Source organism: Hipposideros armiger, unplaced genomic scaffold (genome assembly GCF_001890085.2).
Source record: "Hipposideros armiger isolate ML-2016 unplaced genomic scaffold, ASM189008v1 scaffold_67, whole genome shotgun sequence".
NCBI lineage: Eukaryota > Metazoa > Chordata > Mammalia > Chiroptera > Hipposideridae > Hipposideros > Hipposideros armiger.
Genome location: NW_017731417.1, coordinates 1,737,431 through 1,753,459, shown reverse-complemented (window position 1 = coordinate 1,753,459; position 16,029 = coordinate 1,737,431). Strand labels below are relative to the sequence as shown.

Sequence of the window (16,029 nt, the reverse complement as noted above, 5' to 3'; positions counted from 1 at the left end):
AAAATGTTTTTTGATAGCAAGTGCTTGATACACTAAGTGTGCTTGTATTATATTTGCCTATAGCTTTTTGTCACAGTATACTTCTATTTATTCCCTTTAAAATATTCTCTTTTCAAGTATAAAAATATCATCGAACACTAAATATGTATTTGTCAGTGTGATACATAGAAAATGTAAATTCTTTCCAAGGAAGTAAATTTCATAAAGTACCTTCCTATTTAAGACAGTTGTTAAAACTTTACTGATCAACAGTAACCACAATGTCTGAAAGTCACTTAGGAATCTATGAAAACCTTTGTTAATATATATTGTAAGAATAATTCTACTTATGTACATTAAAGGTTTACAAAGAAGATCTACCTCAGCTTAAAGAACAATACAAAGAGAAACAAAAAAGCAGTACTTCTAAAAGAAGAGAACGGGCTCCAGGAAATAGTATTCGATTACACTTTGTTCACGGGTATAGAACAACATTTTTCATTTATGTGTTTGAATTTTAGCTTACATTTATATTATTAGCTGTGTGATTTTGAGCAGATTGCATAACATCTCAGTGCCTCTGTTTCCCCATCTGTAAAATGGAAAATAACAGCACCTACTTCATGGGGTTCTGATGAGGAGGAAATAAGTCAATAGTTGTGGTGACTTAGAATGTTGTTTGGTATATAATGAGCACTATATAAGTGTTTATTAAATTAAAAATTACTTTGTCTTATGAAAGTTTAGTATTATATTTATAGAAATGGATCTTTTGTCTTTAAGAAAAATGTAAAGGATTATCATTCTCCCTAAATATGTCTAATTTGGAATGGTACTGTGGCTACTTTTGCCCTGTGCATTTTGGCCTTTACATTTTAATTTTGATAAAATGCAATTTCTGGATTGCAGTAGGACACTGGGCAATACAAGTCTCACATTTCATCCTGGAACAACAGATTCTCCAATCTACTTCTTATCTTTCCTCACCCAGTAATCACGTTCTTATCTGACTGAATGCTTTCAAGAACTTCAAAAAGGATTTATTTAGCAAAAATATTTTTCCTCTAGTATAAAAATAGGCAGTATTCCTATGCAGTTATGTTTTATGAATTGGTTTTCTTCAAAGTGCAAGGAAAGGTTGCTATAAATAGAATTGTACAATCACTTTAAGAAGATTTGGCTACTTTTTTCTGGATGTGTATAATATTTTTAAATTGTTTAAACTTATTTTGGAATATGTATTCTTATGGTTCAGTACTGTGTACAAAAGGGCACACCTTGAAATTCTTTTTCCCATCTCTGCCCTCCAGCCATCATTTCCCCACTCAAAGGGTAATCACTGTTACTTATTCCCAGAAATATGTATGCGTGTACAAATACAAATATTTATTCTTTTCTATATCCTTTCACTTATATTTAGAAAAGGACCTGTTATTGTCTTATAGTATACAAATTTACTGTTGTACTTAACACAAATAGTAGTATATTATATACATTTATCTGCACTTTTTTTCACTGAATAGCTTAGTTTTAGCAGTTTATAATGAGAGCAATTCATAAAAGCTGTGGGATCTGAGATATTTGTATTTTGTTTAAATGGTTTAGTATCTTGTAAAACTAGAAATTAAATGGCCTAAAAGTTACCTACTTTCCTACTATGTAGTCCGTGTTTATCAGATAAAAGGCCAAAGTTAATATTACATGATATGTTTTCTATGTTTAGTTACAGAGGTTATGACTGTCGAAGTAATCTGTTTTATACTCAAATTGGTGAAATTGTGTACCATGTGGCAGCAGTGGGTGTCATTTACAATCGACAACAGAACACACAGCGCTTTTACCTGGGTCATGATGATGACATTCTCTGCCTAGCTATGCATCCTTTGAAAGACTACGTGGCAACAGGTCAGGTATGTCCTTTGAAAAACTATGTGACAACAGGCTAGATAGGTTAGATCTTCCTTTGGCTTTAAAGTTAGGTAAGTCCACTTAAAAAAAAAAATCTATCTTTTGTATTCTAGGAAATGAAGAATAAAGAATTCTTTAGAATGGAATTTTATTTTCAAATTACAAATATAATTTACCCCAACTTTTTTTCTACAGTTTTTTTTAGAATTCTGTTTTAATTGTTATTATTTTAATTTTAATTTGGATATAAGAGCTCTGGCTTATCTTCTTTCTGTGAGGATAATACTAATTTTTTTAAATTTGTGAGTAAAAGTTATAGAAAACATAAAGACTTAGAAATAATGGTTTCTTTGAGTTATATAAAATAATGTAATAAGTTATCTAACAAATGTTCTATGACAAACAGGATGACTGTTTTTATTTTACAACCATGATAGCAACCTATTTAGGTTTACCAAAGTATTATACAAAGCAGAAATATTGAAATAGAAAACATTGAGAAAGTCTTAATTGATACCTCTCTATATGGATTATTAGAGAAGAAAGGGAAGGGGTGATGTTTATAGATTCTCAGTGTATGTAAGCACTTTGCTAGTTTATTAATGTATATTTATTTTATCCTCACCTTACCTCAATGAGAGTGAAACCATTTCCCCTAGTTTACAAAGGAGGTAGCTTAGATTTAAAGAAATTAAATAATTTTCTCAAAGATCTTTAAGCTAATAAGTAGTACAGCGTAAAGCCCTTTGTCTGGCTTTAAACACTGTGTAAATATATCTTCTAGGCTATACTGTGGGTTTAGGGTGGGCATCTTGCATCATCCTGTATAGCTTCTCTGAAAGGAGAGAAAATTCTTCCCTTTTTCTTTCTCCATGTTCCCTCCCTCCATTTGTGCCTCCCCCTCTTTCTGTCTTTCTCTCTTTCTCTCCTTCTCTTCCCTCCCTCCTTCCATTCATTCAAAAACATTCATAGAGCATGTGCTATGTGCCAGGAAATGTGCTGGAAATATAAAGATAAATTTATAAAGGAAAGTTCTTCCCATCCTCTTCTGTTTAAGCCTCCAAATTTGTCTAATATTTCTTCTTCCTCCTAAAACTTAGGTTAAGTAACATATCTGAGAACTTACCCCACCTGTCCCTTCTCCCCTCATCCCTGACTGACATAGGCCCCAAGTGTGCTCTAATAATACCCTGTTATTACTTCTGCAAGCACAGAATATGGTGTTTAAACCCAGCCTCCTCCACTTATTGGTTATGGTAAAATTACCTAACCCCTCTAGGCTCCGTTTCCACATCTCTTAAAATAAGAATACTTTAAGGATACAAATAAGCGTTGTTGTGATTGTTAAATGAGTCAATGCTTGTAAAATGTTTAGAATAGTTTCTGGCACAAAAGTCAGTTCTCAGTAAATGTTAGTCGTCGTCATTGTCATCATTGTCGTCATTGTCATCATCATCATCTCTATGTGAGACGTCCAGTAGGCAATTGAAAATGTAACTCTTGAATTCAGAAGAAAAGTTTAACAGCAGAAAGTTTAACAGCAGGAGTCATTTGTTTATTTAACCATTGAAACAGGAAGTTTCAGGGCAAAAATGTAGAATGAAAAGATGAGAATATTAAAGACAGAATGTTGGAGAAGTTTGTATTTAAGGGACAGGTGATGAAATTGTGAAGGAAACTCAATAGTAAGAGTCAAGGAAACCATAGAACCAAGAGAGTGGTGCTGTGAAATTATCAAAAGTATCAAACTCTATAGAAGTTAAATAGAAAGAAAACTTAACAGTCACTGGTAATGTTTGGCTGAATAACTTAGTGAAATATCGGCTGATTGCAGTGTTGTTTATATTGTGTCTTTATATAAAACCAATGTCAAAATTAATTATAATTGGCTGTCATATTAGTTATTTCAAGAGTTGCTTTTATAGGCAAAGCTATAATATCTCTTTATTTTTATAATGAAAGTGATTATGTGAGTCTGAAGTGATAATTAAGAATTGATAGTTTACCTGCACATTGGCAGACATAAGCCAAGTTAAAAGATAAGTGATAGAGCACTGTGGTAAAATGGTCTATTCAGAGTCTTGTTTACCTGCTTGGTGCTTCAACCCCTCTCATCCTTGTTTACACCATTATCCTAGCCTAGAATGTGCTTGCTTTCTTTCTTTTTATCCAAGACCTGAACTTTCTAAAGGCCCAGGTCTAGTATTATCTTTTCCATGAAGAGTTTCTCTACAACATTTTCATCCTCATTAAGTATACGGGTATATTACCAGATGTTCTTATATAACTGAAAATATCTTGTTTTTGCAAAATTTACTTGAATGTCTTAGTGCTCATTGTATCTAGCATAGGAACACTGCCAATGATAGGTGCTCAGTAAGCATTATCTTTATTGATGAAGTATATGGTAAGATTTAGGATTTACATAGTTCTAGCACATTCCTAGAAACACTGAGCCTAGCCTCATTAGCTTTTCAACAAATGTAAGAAAATCAGTAGTCACATATACATTCTGCTTTATATATATATATATATATACTTTTTTTTTTAAGATTTTTATTGGGGAATTTGGGGGGATGGGAACAGCACTGGGGAATTGGGGGAAGGGGAACAGACAAGTTGCTGTTGTTTTTGTTCTTCAGTCTAGTGGAGGACGTTGCTTCACTGGCCCAAGTTGGCACCATCATTGCGCTGTTCCCGGGTGAGGCAGATCAGTCGCCGGCTTCTGGACGGCCACTCACAGCGGCTGCTGGCCGCTCACGCTGGCTGCTGGCTACACACAGTAGCCCATGGCAACCCACTGCAGCAGGGGTTGCAGCCTACGCCATCACCTGCGACTCCCAGCAGCCCAGCTCCAGGTTGAGCTGTTGTTCAGCATCTTAGCTGTAGAGGGCAGTGTCACTGGCCTTCATATGTGGGATCCGAACTGGGGCCCTCTGGCGTCCCAAGCCAGCTCTTAACCATTGCGCCACTCGGCTGGCCCATGCTTTATATTTTTTATTTGATAAATTTCTATAGCAAATATGACAAAGGCTGTAAAATGTCCTGTTATTTTCTTTTAAATGATATGAGAATAAATTATTTAATTGTATAAAATTACTTTTGTAATTTTTTGTATTTTAGGTAGGTAGGGATCCCTCAATTCACATATGGGATACAGAGACCATTAAACCATTGTCGATATTAAAGGGCTGCCACCAATATGGTGTGTGTGCTGTTGATTTCTCAGGTAAGGCTGTTTTCTGTCTCAGTAATAATTATCAAAATGCAGAGGCAGTACTTAGCATTTTAGTTGAAATCAGTGTTGGCTAAACTTGTCATTTAGCCGTGACCTTCACAATTTTTATCAAATGTGCATACTCTTGTCCTAAGCATCATGGCTATGAAAGCATGAATTTTCTGGTTATTTTATAATTTATTGAGTGCAGTTTTTAATAACCATTAATATCAATATGTTTCTATTAAAATAAAAGTTTGTCTACATAACATCTAAAACCATCTCAGTTACTACTAGTGGTATGTATCTCCCACTGTGAGCACACCCTGATCTCAGTGTCTTATAGCCACAGAGTAAACTTTGATCATGTTTAGGGTGAAAGCTAAGAAAGAAAGAGATGAGACCTGAAATATTTATTTCATAACATTTCTATGATGTGACAATTCCAAGCTGCTTTATCAATATAATTTTAAATCATGTTAGCTCTTTGCTGTACATTTAAAAGTTTAACAATTACAGATCTGGAGGAGGGGAAAATACCATTAATAGAGAATTTTATATTAAGGAACAGTAAATTTGTGCTTTCTGCTGCTCTGACTGAAGTGATAGTGAATTGTTCATAGTAGAATTTTGAGGGAAATGTATATACATGTTCAGGGTTCTGCTAAAAGTCCAGAAACAAGAAAATGAATGGCAAAATAAGGGAGTCAACAAGAAAAATACCACTGGTAGCTTTAAGGAACTCATTGAGGTTTGCAGAGAGCATGGTGGAATAGCAAATGTTTTATTGTAGTTTGAGCTTTTACAACTTATAAACATACTTGTCAGCATGACTGACTTAGCTCAGCCATTTGTCTAAAACACTCATTACTTGTTGCTCGGTAATAGTAACAACTAAAATAATTGGCCTTTACTAAAAATAGTCATATTAATGGCAATATGTAGTTGTAATCTACATATATTTTTCATTTGATTAACTTTTCATAATCATTATGAGTTCTTAATATTACAATAAAGTTCTTATGGTAAATTTAAATGAAGTAAATCTTTTCTTCCTCCTTTCTTACTTTTTCGTTTACTTCTCATTTTTTAAATCTTTCTTTTCTACTTTTCTTATCTTTCTCCTTTCCCCTATCCCAACCTGATGGATAAGGTAAATGAAGTCAAAGAAAATGTCAAAGAAAAAAAAAATGTCAGCAGATACGTTTAGATGCATAGAGAAACAATTTTCCATCCCTTATAAATTCTGGGTCTTTTTAAAGCTGTGCACATACCTAACATTTAATATTATTTTATAAAATTTTAAATATGGTTCTGACATTTCAGAATATGTACTGAATGGTTTTTATCTTCTGAATGTTAATGGTCAGTATGTCTCTCTGATTAACTTTCATAGCGGATGGAAAACGTTTGGCTTCAGTTGGAATAGATGATAGCCACACTATTGTGCTGTGGGACTGGAAGAGAGGAGAGAAACTTTCAATAGCAAGGTAGGAATAAAACTTGATATCACATTGGCAAAATACTGAAATTATTTTGGACTTAAAATTTTTAAAAATTATAACAGTTTTGAAATCAAGCAAACATGTAACCTGTTTTTATTGCTACTGTCTTTATCACCATTGAATAAGTAGTACAATCATGTAAAAAGCAAATGATTTCAGGATTCATTTATAGGTTTATCCCTTGTAAACTCACTTTTTAGTGTAAATGTAATATGACATTGGAAATAGCTATTATCTAAAATCTCCATTTACAAGTATAGTGAATTCTATAGTATGATAAGCTATTATGTAGCCATTGGCAAGCATGATAAAATGCTCATAGTATATATTTGAGTGAAAGAAGATACATACATGTATCACAAAGAAGCTATATATATTTTTTCTGTTGTACTTCTCATTTTCTACAATGAGCCTGTATTATTTTTATAATAAAAAATATTAACAATTTCTTTGAAGGAAGAAATAGTCAAGTGTCAGAGACTATTTTTTTTAGCTTCCTATTCTTTAAAGTGAGACATTAAAGCACTTAAAAATACAGATAAATGCATTTTCCAGAGTATATGGACAATGCCCCAGTAAAAGAGAGTTTAAGAGGAACTTTGTATTCAGAAAGGCTATATTAAACTATAATGAAGTATTATAAAATTTTCTTTAACTCATTCATACCACAAATAGCATTCCCTATACAGTACTATAGTTGGTGCCATCCAAAAGAAGTTCAATTTTCAGCTGTTCCTATCTTTTAAAATTCTGTTGAGAAGAGCTAATAGTAAATTAAAATAATGACAAAATAATAATAAATATACCAATGCATGATTACATAGCACAAACCTGAGAGACAAGTGGGCCAAGCATTCAGGAATGGGGTAATGAAGACAGGGCGTTAATCAGGCAAAAGATTATTACAGGAGACGTTTATCTTCAGAATTAAAATATTTTGGTATTTATTTCAGAGGAAGTAAAGATAAGATTTTTGTTGTAAAGATGAACCCCTACGTGCCTGATAAATTAATTACAGCTGGAATTAAACACATGAAATTTTGGCGTAGAGCAGGTAAGGAAGTGCTTCTTTTCATTCCTTTGAAATTTAAGAAATTATTACTTTTAAAAGTGATTTAGCTAAGTGCAACGTGGTATCCCAGATTGGATCCTGGAACAGAAAAGAGACATTAATGGAAAAACAGGTGAAATCTGAATGAAGTCTGGAGTTCAGTTAATAGTAATGTATCAAATGTGTTGGTTTCCTAGTTTTGATAAGTAGTCTGTAGGAATGTAGAATGTTAACAGGGGAAACTGGATGAGGAGTACAGCATGTGAAATCACTGTTATCTTAGCATCTTTTGTGAAAATCTAAAATTATTCAAAATAAAAAGTTAATTTTTTAAAAAAGTGATTCACAGTTATCTTGGTACATTTTAAACAAATATAAGATTTATTTTATCATTTATTGGCTGCATTGATATAGTATTCATATTTGCAAAAGGATTGAATTGATGAAATTAATCAAGTGATGTCCAGATGCCTGTTTTCTGTTAAAGACATTTTTAGTCTAAACTAAAAATAAAAAATTTTGTAAAAATTCTTTATATGCTATAAAATGATATAAAACAGAATGTTATATTACTACAGTTATTTGTAACTGTAAATTAGTAACTGTGGAAGAAGTTAACATTTTAAAATAAAAATGTTTTCTTTCCAAATAGAATAGTATACTTATAAATTTCTGCAATTTGACATCAAAGTCTCAGTATACTTGAACTTTTCAGATAAAATACATAAATACAGGGAAAAGTGAAACATATTGTGTATTAGAAAAGAATAAGCTTAGCACAGACGTTTCTCAAGTTCAAGTAACTTCCAGACTGTAAACCACATTGGACTCAAATCAATTTTCAGACTTGGATTTAATACTTAATCACAAACTCATCAGATCATAGTGTATACACATTTACAAAGTAAGGAGAAGTATTTTCACGTTTGTAATTTTCATTCCTATACATTTAAACAAAGCTTTTAATTTGAGTATCTTAGTCACTTGGAATTGCAATTACCAAGCAAGTAATGCTTATTATTTCTGTCTTGGAAAAAAACGAAAAAACTAAATTTGCTTGAAATAAGAGACTTGAAAAAGTAAATAGCCTTAAAATGAAAAGATTTGCAATTGAATAATTTTTTCCTTAAGTTTGGTTAGACATATAATAGAACTGAAACTGAACCATAAAAGGATACATGTTAAGACTTTGGTGTGCATTTCAGCCTTACTCACTTTTGGGGTTCTGATCCACAGAGTTTGCTAGCCACGTGGGAAATAGGTAACCACATTATTAGTCTGAATAAGAGCTGTTAAACCCTCTAAATGCATAGCTTTATGTAAACTAAGTTAAAGATAACAGGCCTGAGGCTAAAGGGGAACTTCTTACCTTCTATTCCAGATGCGGGCTTTGAGAATTCCAGGTTGTGAGTTATGGAACTGTTCCATGACTGGTTGGGGCAGGGAGCCACTAAAAGGTTTTCGAGTGCAACTATGATGTGACCTAGCACAATAGGAACACATTACGCTGTGTGTATCCGAAAACTCAACTCATGATTATCTAAACCAGAGGTGGCAAACTCTTTATGTAAATAGCAAGATAGTAAATATTTTAGACTTTCCAGGCCCAGAAACAACATCAAGAATATTATGTAGGTACTTAGAGAACAAGGGAGAAAACTCCAGCACTGCCTTATCCACTTTGCACCCAATTGTCATTAACTGGAGACGTTACCTCCAAGATTAAACTGCTGTGGTGAAGGGGACTGGAAGGATTCGTGCGGGGTCCATAGTCAGCCTCACTCTGCCCCAGTGACACATTGATCCTAGTGTTCCTTCTCCTCCTGGAGAGCCCTACCTTCCCAACTTGGGCACCTGGCAAGAGGCAAGGCAACTCGTGGACTGTGGTTCCACTGTTAGGTGCCCAGCAGTTGCCATGAGCAAAGTCCTCAACTTGTAGATGGTGACCAGCTCAGGCCCTGGCCAGCTGCTAGTTGGCAGCCAAAAGTCAGGGAGCAGAGAAGGAAATAGGTATGGTCCCTATAGCTCACAGTACTAAGCTGCTGCAGTGGGTACCATACAAAAACAGGTGGTGGCAGGATTTGGCCGCAGCCCATCATTTGCCAACTCTGCTCTACATGGATAGTCTGTGCTTTAGTGAAGGTCAGTCACTCCACATGTGCACGAGTTCCCTTCTCTCACTTAAGGGCATCGTTCCCACTCTTCTTCCCTTTCTTTCATACATTATCTGTTTTCCTTCTCTCCTCACCCCCTTCAGCATACAAGTGTGGTGTTACTTCTCATCTTAAATAAAACCAAACAAAACCCCTCTTTCAACTCTACCCTCCAGTGCTAATCATTTCTCTTCTTAGCTATGTACTAAAGTACCTCCAAACAGTTGTTTACACTTTCAGTTGGCAATTTATATTCTCCTTCTTTCTCTTGAGAGAAGTTTATCTGGTTTTTGTTTTCCTTCACCACTCCACTTAACTGCCTTTCCAAGTTCACTAACTCTAGCTGCTAAGAAAACACAGTGTTAAGAAAAGATAATCTTCTGATTACATTTGGAATGACCACCTTTCATCATCTTCCATGCTACTAGCCTGCTCTATGGTGCCTTTATCATTTACCCAGGTAACTGAAATAGCCTTGTAACTCTGTTCATCCTTGCCACTCTTCAATTTACTCTCAACCCATAAATCAGAATGAACCTGCTAATAACTGATAGGCCAGATCTTGTCATTCCACTCCCACATGTTTTCCATCTCATGTAGAGTAACAATGAAATCCTTACAGTGGCCTGTAATGCTGCCTTTGACCTCTCTGCCCCCATCTCCCATTACTGCCTCCCTTACTTTCTTTGCTAGACCATACTGGCCCCCCCCCAGTTGTTTCTTGAGGGTTCTTGTCACATTCCTGCATTGGCGCTTTTACACTTGCTGATCCCTCTGCCTGGAATATCCTTCTTGCATGACTTCCTCTTACTGCCTCCTTCAGGTCTTCATTCAGATGCCACCTTCTCAGTGAGGCTTTTCTTAACCGCCTTACTTAGAATGGACTCCTCACATTTCTTATCTCTTTTTTATGCTTACCTTTTATCCATAGCACCCATCAACATCTAATACTCTGCATTTTACTTGTCATATTAATTGACTGTCTCTCACCAGGAAGGTCCATGAAAGTAGGGAATTTTGTTCTCTAGTTTATTCATATCTCTACCCCTAGTACCTTGAATAGTGCCTGGCATCTATATTCTTCAGTAAATGAATAATGAGGTCAATTAGAAAAATGAGCAAAAGATATCAATAGGTAACGAATGGTCAGTAAAAATGGGAAAAGATGATAAAGCTGATTAATCAGAGAAATGCAAATCAAAACTACAATAAAATTCAACTTGTATTTCACATCTCCAGTCTGAAAATACCAACTGTTCCTGAAAGGTGGATAACACCGGGAACTCCTTTCACTATTAATGTGATTGTATGTTGATATGTCAACTTTGGAGAACAATTTGGTAACAGATGATACCTCTCATCTGTATGCTGTTCCTTTTGCATATACCCAGGCCACTAGTAGGCATTCCTAGAGAATCTATTGCATTTGTATAGAAGAGGTCCTTACAAGAATGTTTAAAGCAACTATTGTTTTCAATAGCAAAAACTTTGAAGCAACTGAAGTGCCTATTAATAGGACATATGTTTATATAATGGAATGCTATATAGTTATGAAAATGAGTTTTTTAGAGGTATAAATCAATGTATATAAAGTTCCATAGCAAATTGTTAGTGAAAAAAGCAAGTTGCAAGAGAATACATATAGGATGGTATTTATAGGAAATTTTAAAACATGGAAAATAATATATTGCCTAAGAATTCATATAAATAAATGGTAAAATACGTATAAAGGAATGCATGAAAATAATCAACATCACATTCACGGTAGTAGGGAGTAAAGAAGGGAGATGGAAATGGTACCACATATTCATTGTTTCAGTAATTTTATGTAAGTTGATAGTGGATATGTAGGTGTTTTTTTGTATTTTTTTTAATACTTTTTTGTATTCTTAAATACATCATAGTAAAAATTTTGAAAACCAATCAAAAGTTGGTTTTTAATCAGCTGAGGACTGATTAAAACTTAGTATATGTTTTTGCTTATCCAAAAAGCTGTGGCCTAAAAGCAGCCATACATATAGCTGCCTCAGCCAGACAAGGTGTGGCTCAAATATGACTGAGAGACCCATATTTTTCTTTTTAACTCTCTTTACTGTTACATGTCTTTCTATTTAACAACAGTAGAAAAGAAATTTTACTGCTTTATAATTTTATACATTTTGAAAGTAGTACTTTTGTAATATTTTTTTATAAACCAGGTGGAGGATTGATTGGAAGAAAAGGCTACATAGGCACACTGGGGAAAAATGATACAATGATGTGTGCAGTGTATGGATGGACTGAAGAGATGGCTTTTTCTGGAACATCCACAGGAGATGTGTGTATTTGGAGAGACGTCTTTCTTGTAAAAACAGTCAAAGCTCATGATGGACCATTGTTCAGTATGCATGCATTGGAAAAAGTAAGTAACCTAAAGATTTTTCTTTTTTTTTTTTTGAGATTTTTATTGGGGGAAGGGGAACACACAAGTTGCTGTCATTTTGTTCTTCAGTCTAGTTGTGGAGGACGTTGCTTCACTGGCCCAAGTTGGCACCATCATTGTGCTCTTCCCGGGCGAGGCACATCAGTTGGTGGCTTCTGGACGGCCACTCACTGCGGCTGCTGGCCGCTCACGCTGGCATCTGGCTACACATGGTAGCCCATGGCAACCCACCGCCACAGGGGCTGCAGCCTACGCCATCGCAGGCGACTCACAGCAGCCCAGCTCCAAGTTGAGCTGTTGTTCAGCATCTTAGCTGTGGAGGGCAGTGTCACTGGCCCTCATATGTGGGATCCGAACCAGGACCCTCTGGCATCCCATGCCAATTCTTAACCATTGCGCCACTAGGCCGGCCCAAGATTTTTGAAGTTAAACATAATTTGCTCATGGAGTGTAGAGAATTTTCACAAGCAAAGGAACACTGCCTTTCAATTTAGCTAAGCTACCCAATAATAATCTGTGAGCTAGTCTTCCTGACCCTTTTTTATTCCTCTTTTCAAACGCCTGAACACAGAGTGAAATAGGTCTGCTTTAAAAAAAAAAAGTTTAACTGACTATTAATCACTTATTATGTGTCAAAAATTGTTGAAGTGCTTTATATGTTATCACCATATCCTGTGAGGGAGCTATTGTTACCAGCCTTTCTTTTTTTTTTTTTTTTTGAGATTTTTATTGGGGGAAGGGGAACACACAAGTTGCTGTCATTTTGTTCTTCAGTCTAGTTGTGGAGGACGTTGCTTCACTGGCCCAAGTTGGCACCATCATTGTGCTCTTCCCGGGCGAGGCACATCAGTCGCTGGCTTCTGGACGGCCACTCACAGCAGCTTGAGGGCCGCTCACGCTGGCTGCTGGCTACATACGGTAGCCCATGGCAACCCACTGCCACAGGGGCTGCAGCCTATGCCGTCGCTGGCAACTCACAGCAGCCCAGCTCCAAGATGAGCTGTTGTTCAGCATCTTAGCTGTGGAGGGCAGTGTCACTGGCCCTCATATGTGGGATCGGAACCGGGGCCCTCTGGTGTCCCAAGCCAGCTCTTAACCATCGCGCCACTCGGCCGGCCCTAGCCTTTCTTTTTAAAGGATGAGATCATGAAGCCTCCAGAGAATACAGTAATACCTTGGTTTGCGAGCATAATTTGTTCTGGAAACAAACTACTTGTATTGCAAGACAGTTTGTTTACCACGTTAAAATGTATTAGAAATGTTTGCTCGTCTTGTGGAACACTCACAAACCAAGTTACTCACTATCCAAGGTAATGTAACTTGCTAAAAGTAGTAGAGCTGCCTTGTGGTTCCAAATTACAAACTGTGTTTTTAAAGTCTTGTCCTAAAAGTAGAATGTTTGGTGTCACTGTAAATGTTTTTGCAGAATCCATGTTGTTGTTTACAAAAACAGAACAGACTCGTATGCTAATTTCCATTCATTACAAGCTGTAACTTTTGCACATAAGTGTTCTTTCCTCTAGAATTTTTCAATATAAAGAAGATTATTATTTTAAAAAATATTTGGATCTTTATTAACTTGAACCTTTTACTTTTCTAGGGATTTGTAACTGGAGGAAAAGATGGTATAGTAGCTCTTTGGGATGACTCCTTTGAAAGATGTCTCAAGACCTATGCTATAAAAAGAGCTGCTTTGGCCCCAGGATCTAAAGGTGATTTGAAATTATATTTACTTGGTAGGAAAAATGACAAATGACTCATTAACACATGTGGTTACTGAGGTGGAGCGTATGGAATATATTTTTCCTTCTTTACTAGACAGGCATCAGAGTTAAATGGAAGAAGCCACTTAACTGAATGTCAGCATCACTGCTGTCCTTTCAAAATTTATTTTCTGTGATATACATGGTAAAAATATTAACCAAAAACAAGATCATTAATGTTAACTTTTTAATTAAAATTATTGTGACAATGGTTCATAAAATTACATAGGTTTCAAGTGTACAATTCTGTAATACATCATCTATATGTCACATTGTGTGTTCACCACCCAGAGTCAGTTCTCCTTCCATCACCGTATTTTTTACCTCGTTTACCCTCATCTACCACCCCCTCCCCACTTACCCTCTGGAAACCACTAAACTATTGCCTGTGCCTATGAATTTTTGTTTCTTTATTTGTTTGTCTTATTCCTTTGTTGCTTTCACTTTTATATCCCACATATCAGTGAAATCATATAGTCTCGACTTTTTTTGTGTGTCATATGGTTCGGTATTCTGTGTGGTTTCAGACATCCACTGGAAATCTTGGAACACATCTTCTTGTGGGGACAACTATACTTTTGCCTAGAATTTGCCCTGTCTTCTCCCACTTGCCCCTCCAATTGCCTGACCATGTACTCATTTTTCAAATCTCAAACATTATTTCTTCTAGGATGACTCCTTCCACTCCCATTCTCTTTCCAAAAAAAGGTTAAATTCCCTTACCTTGTGCTCCTTTTTTAATATGCTTCTCATATAAGATATTTTTTCCTCATTATGTACTCTGGTTTTATCATGGTTACCAATGTATTTCTGAAGCCTGCCTAGGACGCAGTAGATATAAATGAATTAATCTGAAATTGAGTTGAATTAAAGTTACTAACCAGAATATGGTACATGCTCTAAGAGTGTCAGGAGGTGGATAGGAGGTACAAATATAAGAAGAAAAGAAACAATTGTTAGAATGGTAGTAGGGCATCTGGGATAATATAGAATCATAGAATTGTAGTATATGGGTAGTAATTACTTCTGAGATGAGTAAATTGGGGAAAGTGTAGTGCATTTGTTAGAATACTTAAAATACAGGATAAATCAAATCTGTAATGTGATTTTCATTGTCAAAATACCATCATTGGCATTGTGTATATATATGCATCCTTATATTATTGTAACTTCATACCTAGAGGGACATCTCCATTTAACATTTCAGGTCTTCTCTTGGAAGATAACCCATCTATACGTGCCATATCACTAGGACATGGTCATATTTTAGTTGGCACAAAGAATGGTGAAATACTAGAAGTGGATAAAAGTGGTCCAGTAACACTTCTGGTCCAGGTAATCTCAAATGTTAATATGCTTTTTTTCCTTTCATATATAATTGACTCAATACATAAGAGCCAAAAGTTGATAGTGGTAAAAAATAATATAACTTGGGCCGGCTGAGAGGTGCATTGGTTAAGAGCTGGCTTGGGATGCCAGAGGGCCCCGGTTCGGATCCCACATATGAGGGCCAGTGACACTGCCCTCTACAGCTAAGATACTGAACCACAGCTTGACCTGGAGCTGGGCTGCCTTGAGTCGCCAGCGATGGCAGGTGAGTTGCCATGGGCTACCGTGTGTAGCCAGCAGCCAGCGTGAGTGGCCGTCCAGAAGCCGGCGACTGATTTGCCTCTCCTGGGAAGAGCGCAATGATGGTGCCAACTTGGGTCAGTGAAGCGACGTCCTCCACAACTAGACTGAAGAACAAAAGGATAGCATCTTGTCTGTTCCCCTTCCCCCAATTCCCCAATTTAAAAAAATAATAATAATAATATAACTTAATTACAGAAATATTTGTTAATGTTATTATTATACAAAAAACATTTTATTTAATTATAGCTAAAGAGTAGCTGTGATTTTTTATTGAAAAAAAAAACCAATGGAAAGGAAAAAGTTATAATTAACCCAGTACATTTATTTTATATTTAATTTTATTTCTTTGAAATATACTTGTTGAACCTAAGGCAGTTGGTTTCTTTTTTTTTTTTTTTT

The 16,029-nt window shown here is 35.6% G+C and overlaps 1 protein-coding gene across 7 annotated transcripts in view; it reads left to right on the top strand.

The window, feature by feature from the left end:
• EML5 (EMAP like 5) overlaps window positions 1-16,029 on the top strand; it is a 129,861-nt gene that overhangs the window by 57,478 nt on the left and 56,354 nt on the right. For all 7 annotated transcript variants that reach the window (XM_019642299.1, XM_019642300.1, XM_019642298.1 and 4 more), the window contains exons 13-20: window positions 342-460; window positions 1,703-1,889; window positions 5,011-5,116; window positions 6,501-6,594; window positions 7,563-7,663; window positions 12,012-12,214; window positions 13,836-13,947; window positions 15,206-15,333. In XM_019642299.1, the coding sequence (XP_019497844.1) occupies window positions 342-460; window positions 1,703-1,889; window positions 5,011-5,116; window positions 6,501-6,594; window positions 7,563-7,663; window positions 12,012-12,214; window positions 13,836-13,947; window positions 15,206-15,333 (1,050 nt within the window). The remainder of the gene's footprint in view (window positions 1-341; window positions 461-1,702; window positions 1,890-5,010; window positions 5,117-6,500; window positions 6,595-7,562; window positions 7,664-12,011; window positions 12,215-13,835; window positions 13,948-15,205; window positions 15,334-16,029) is intronic.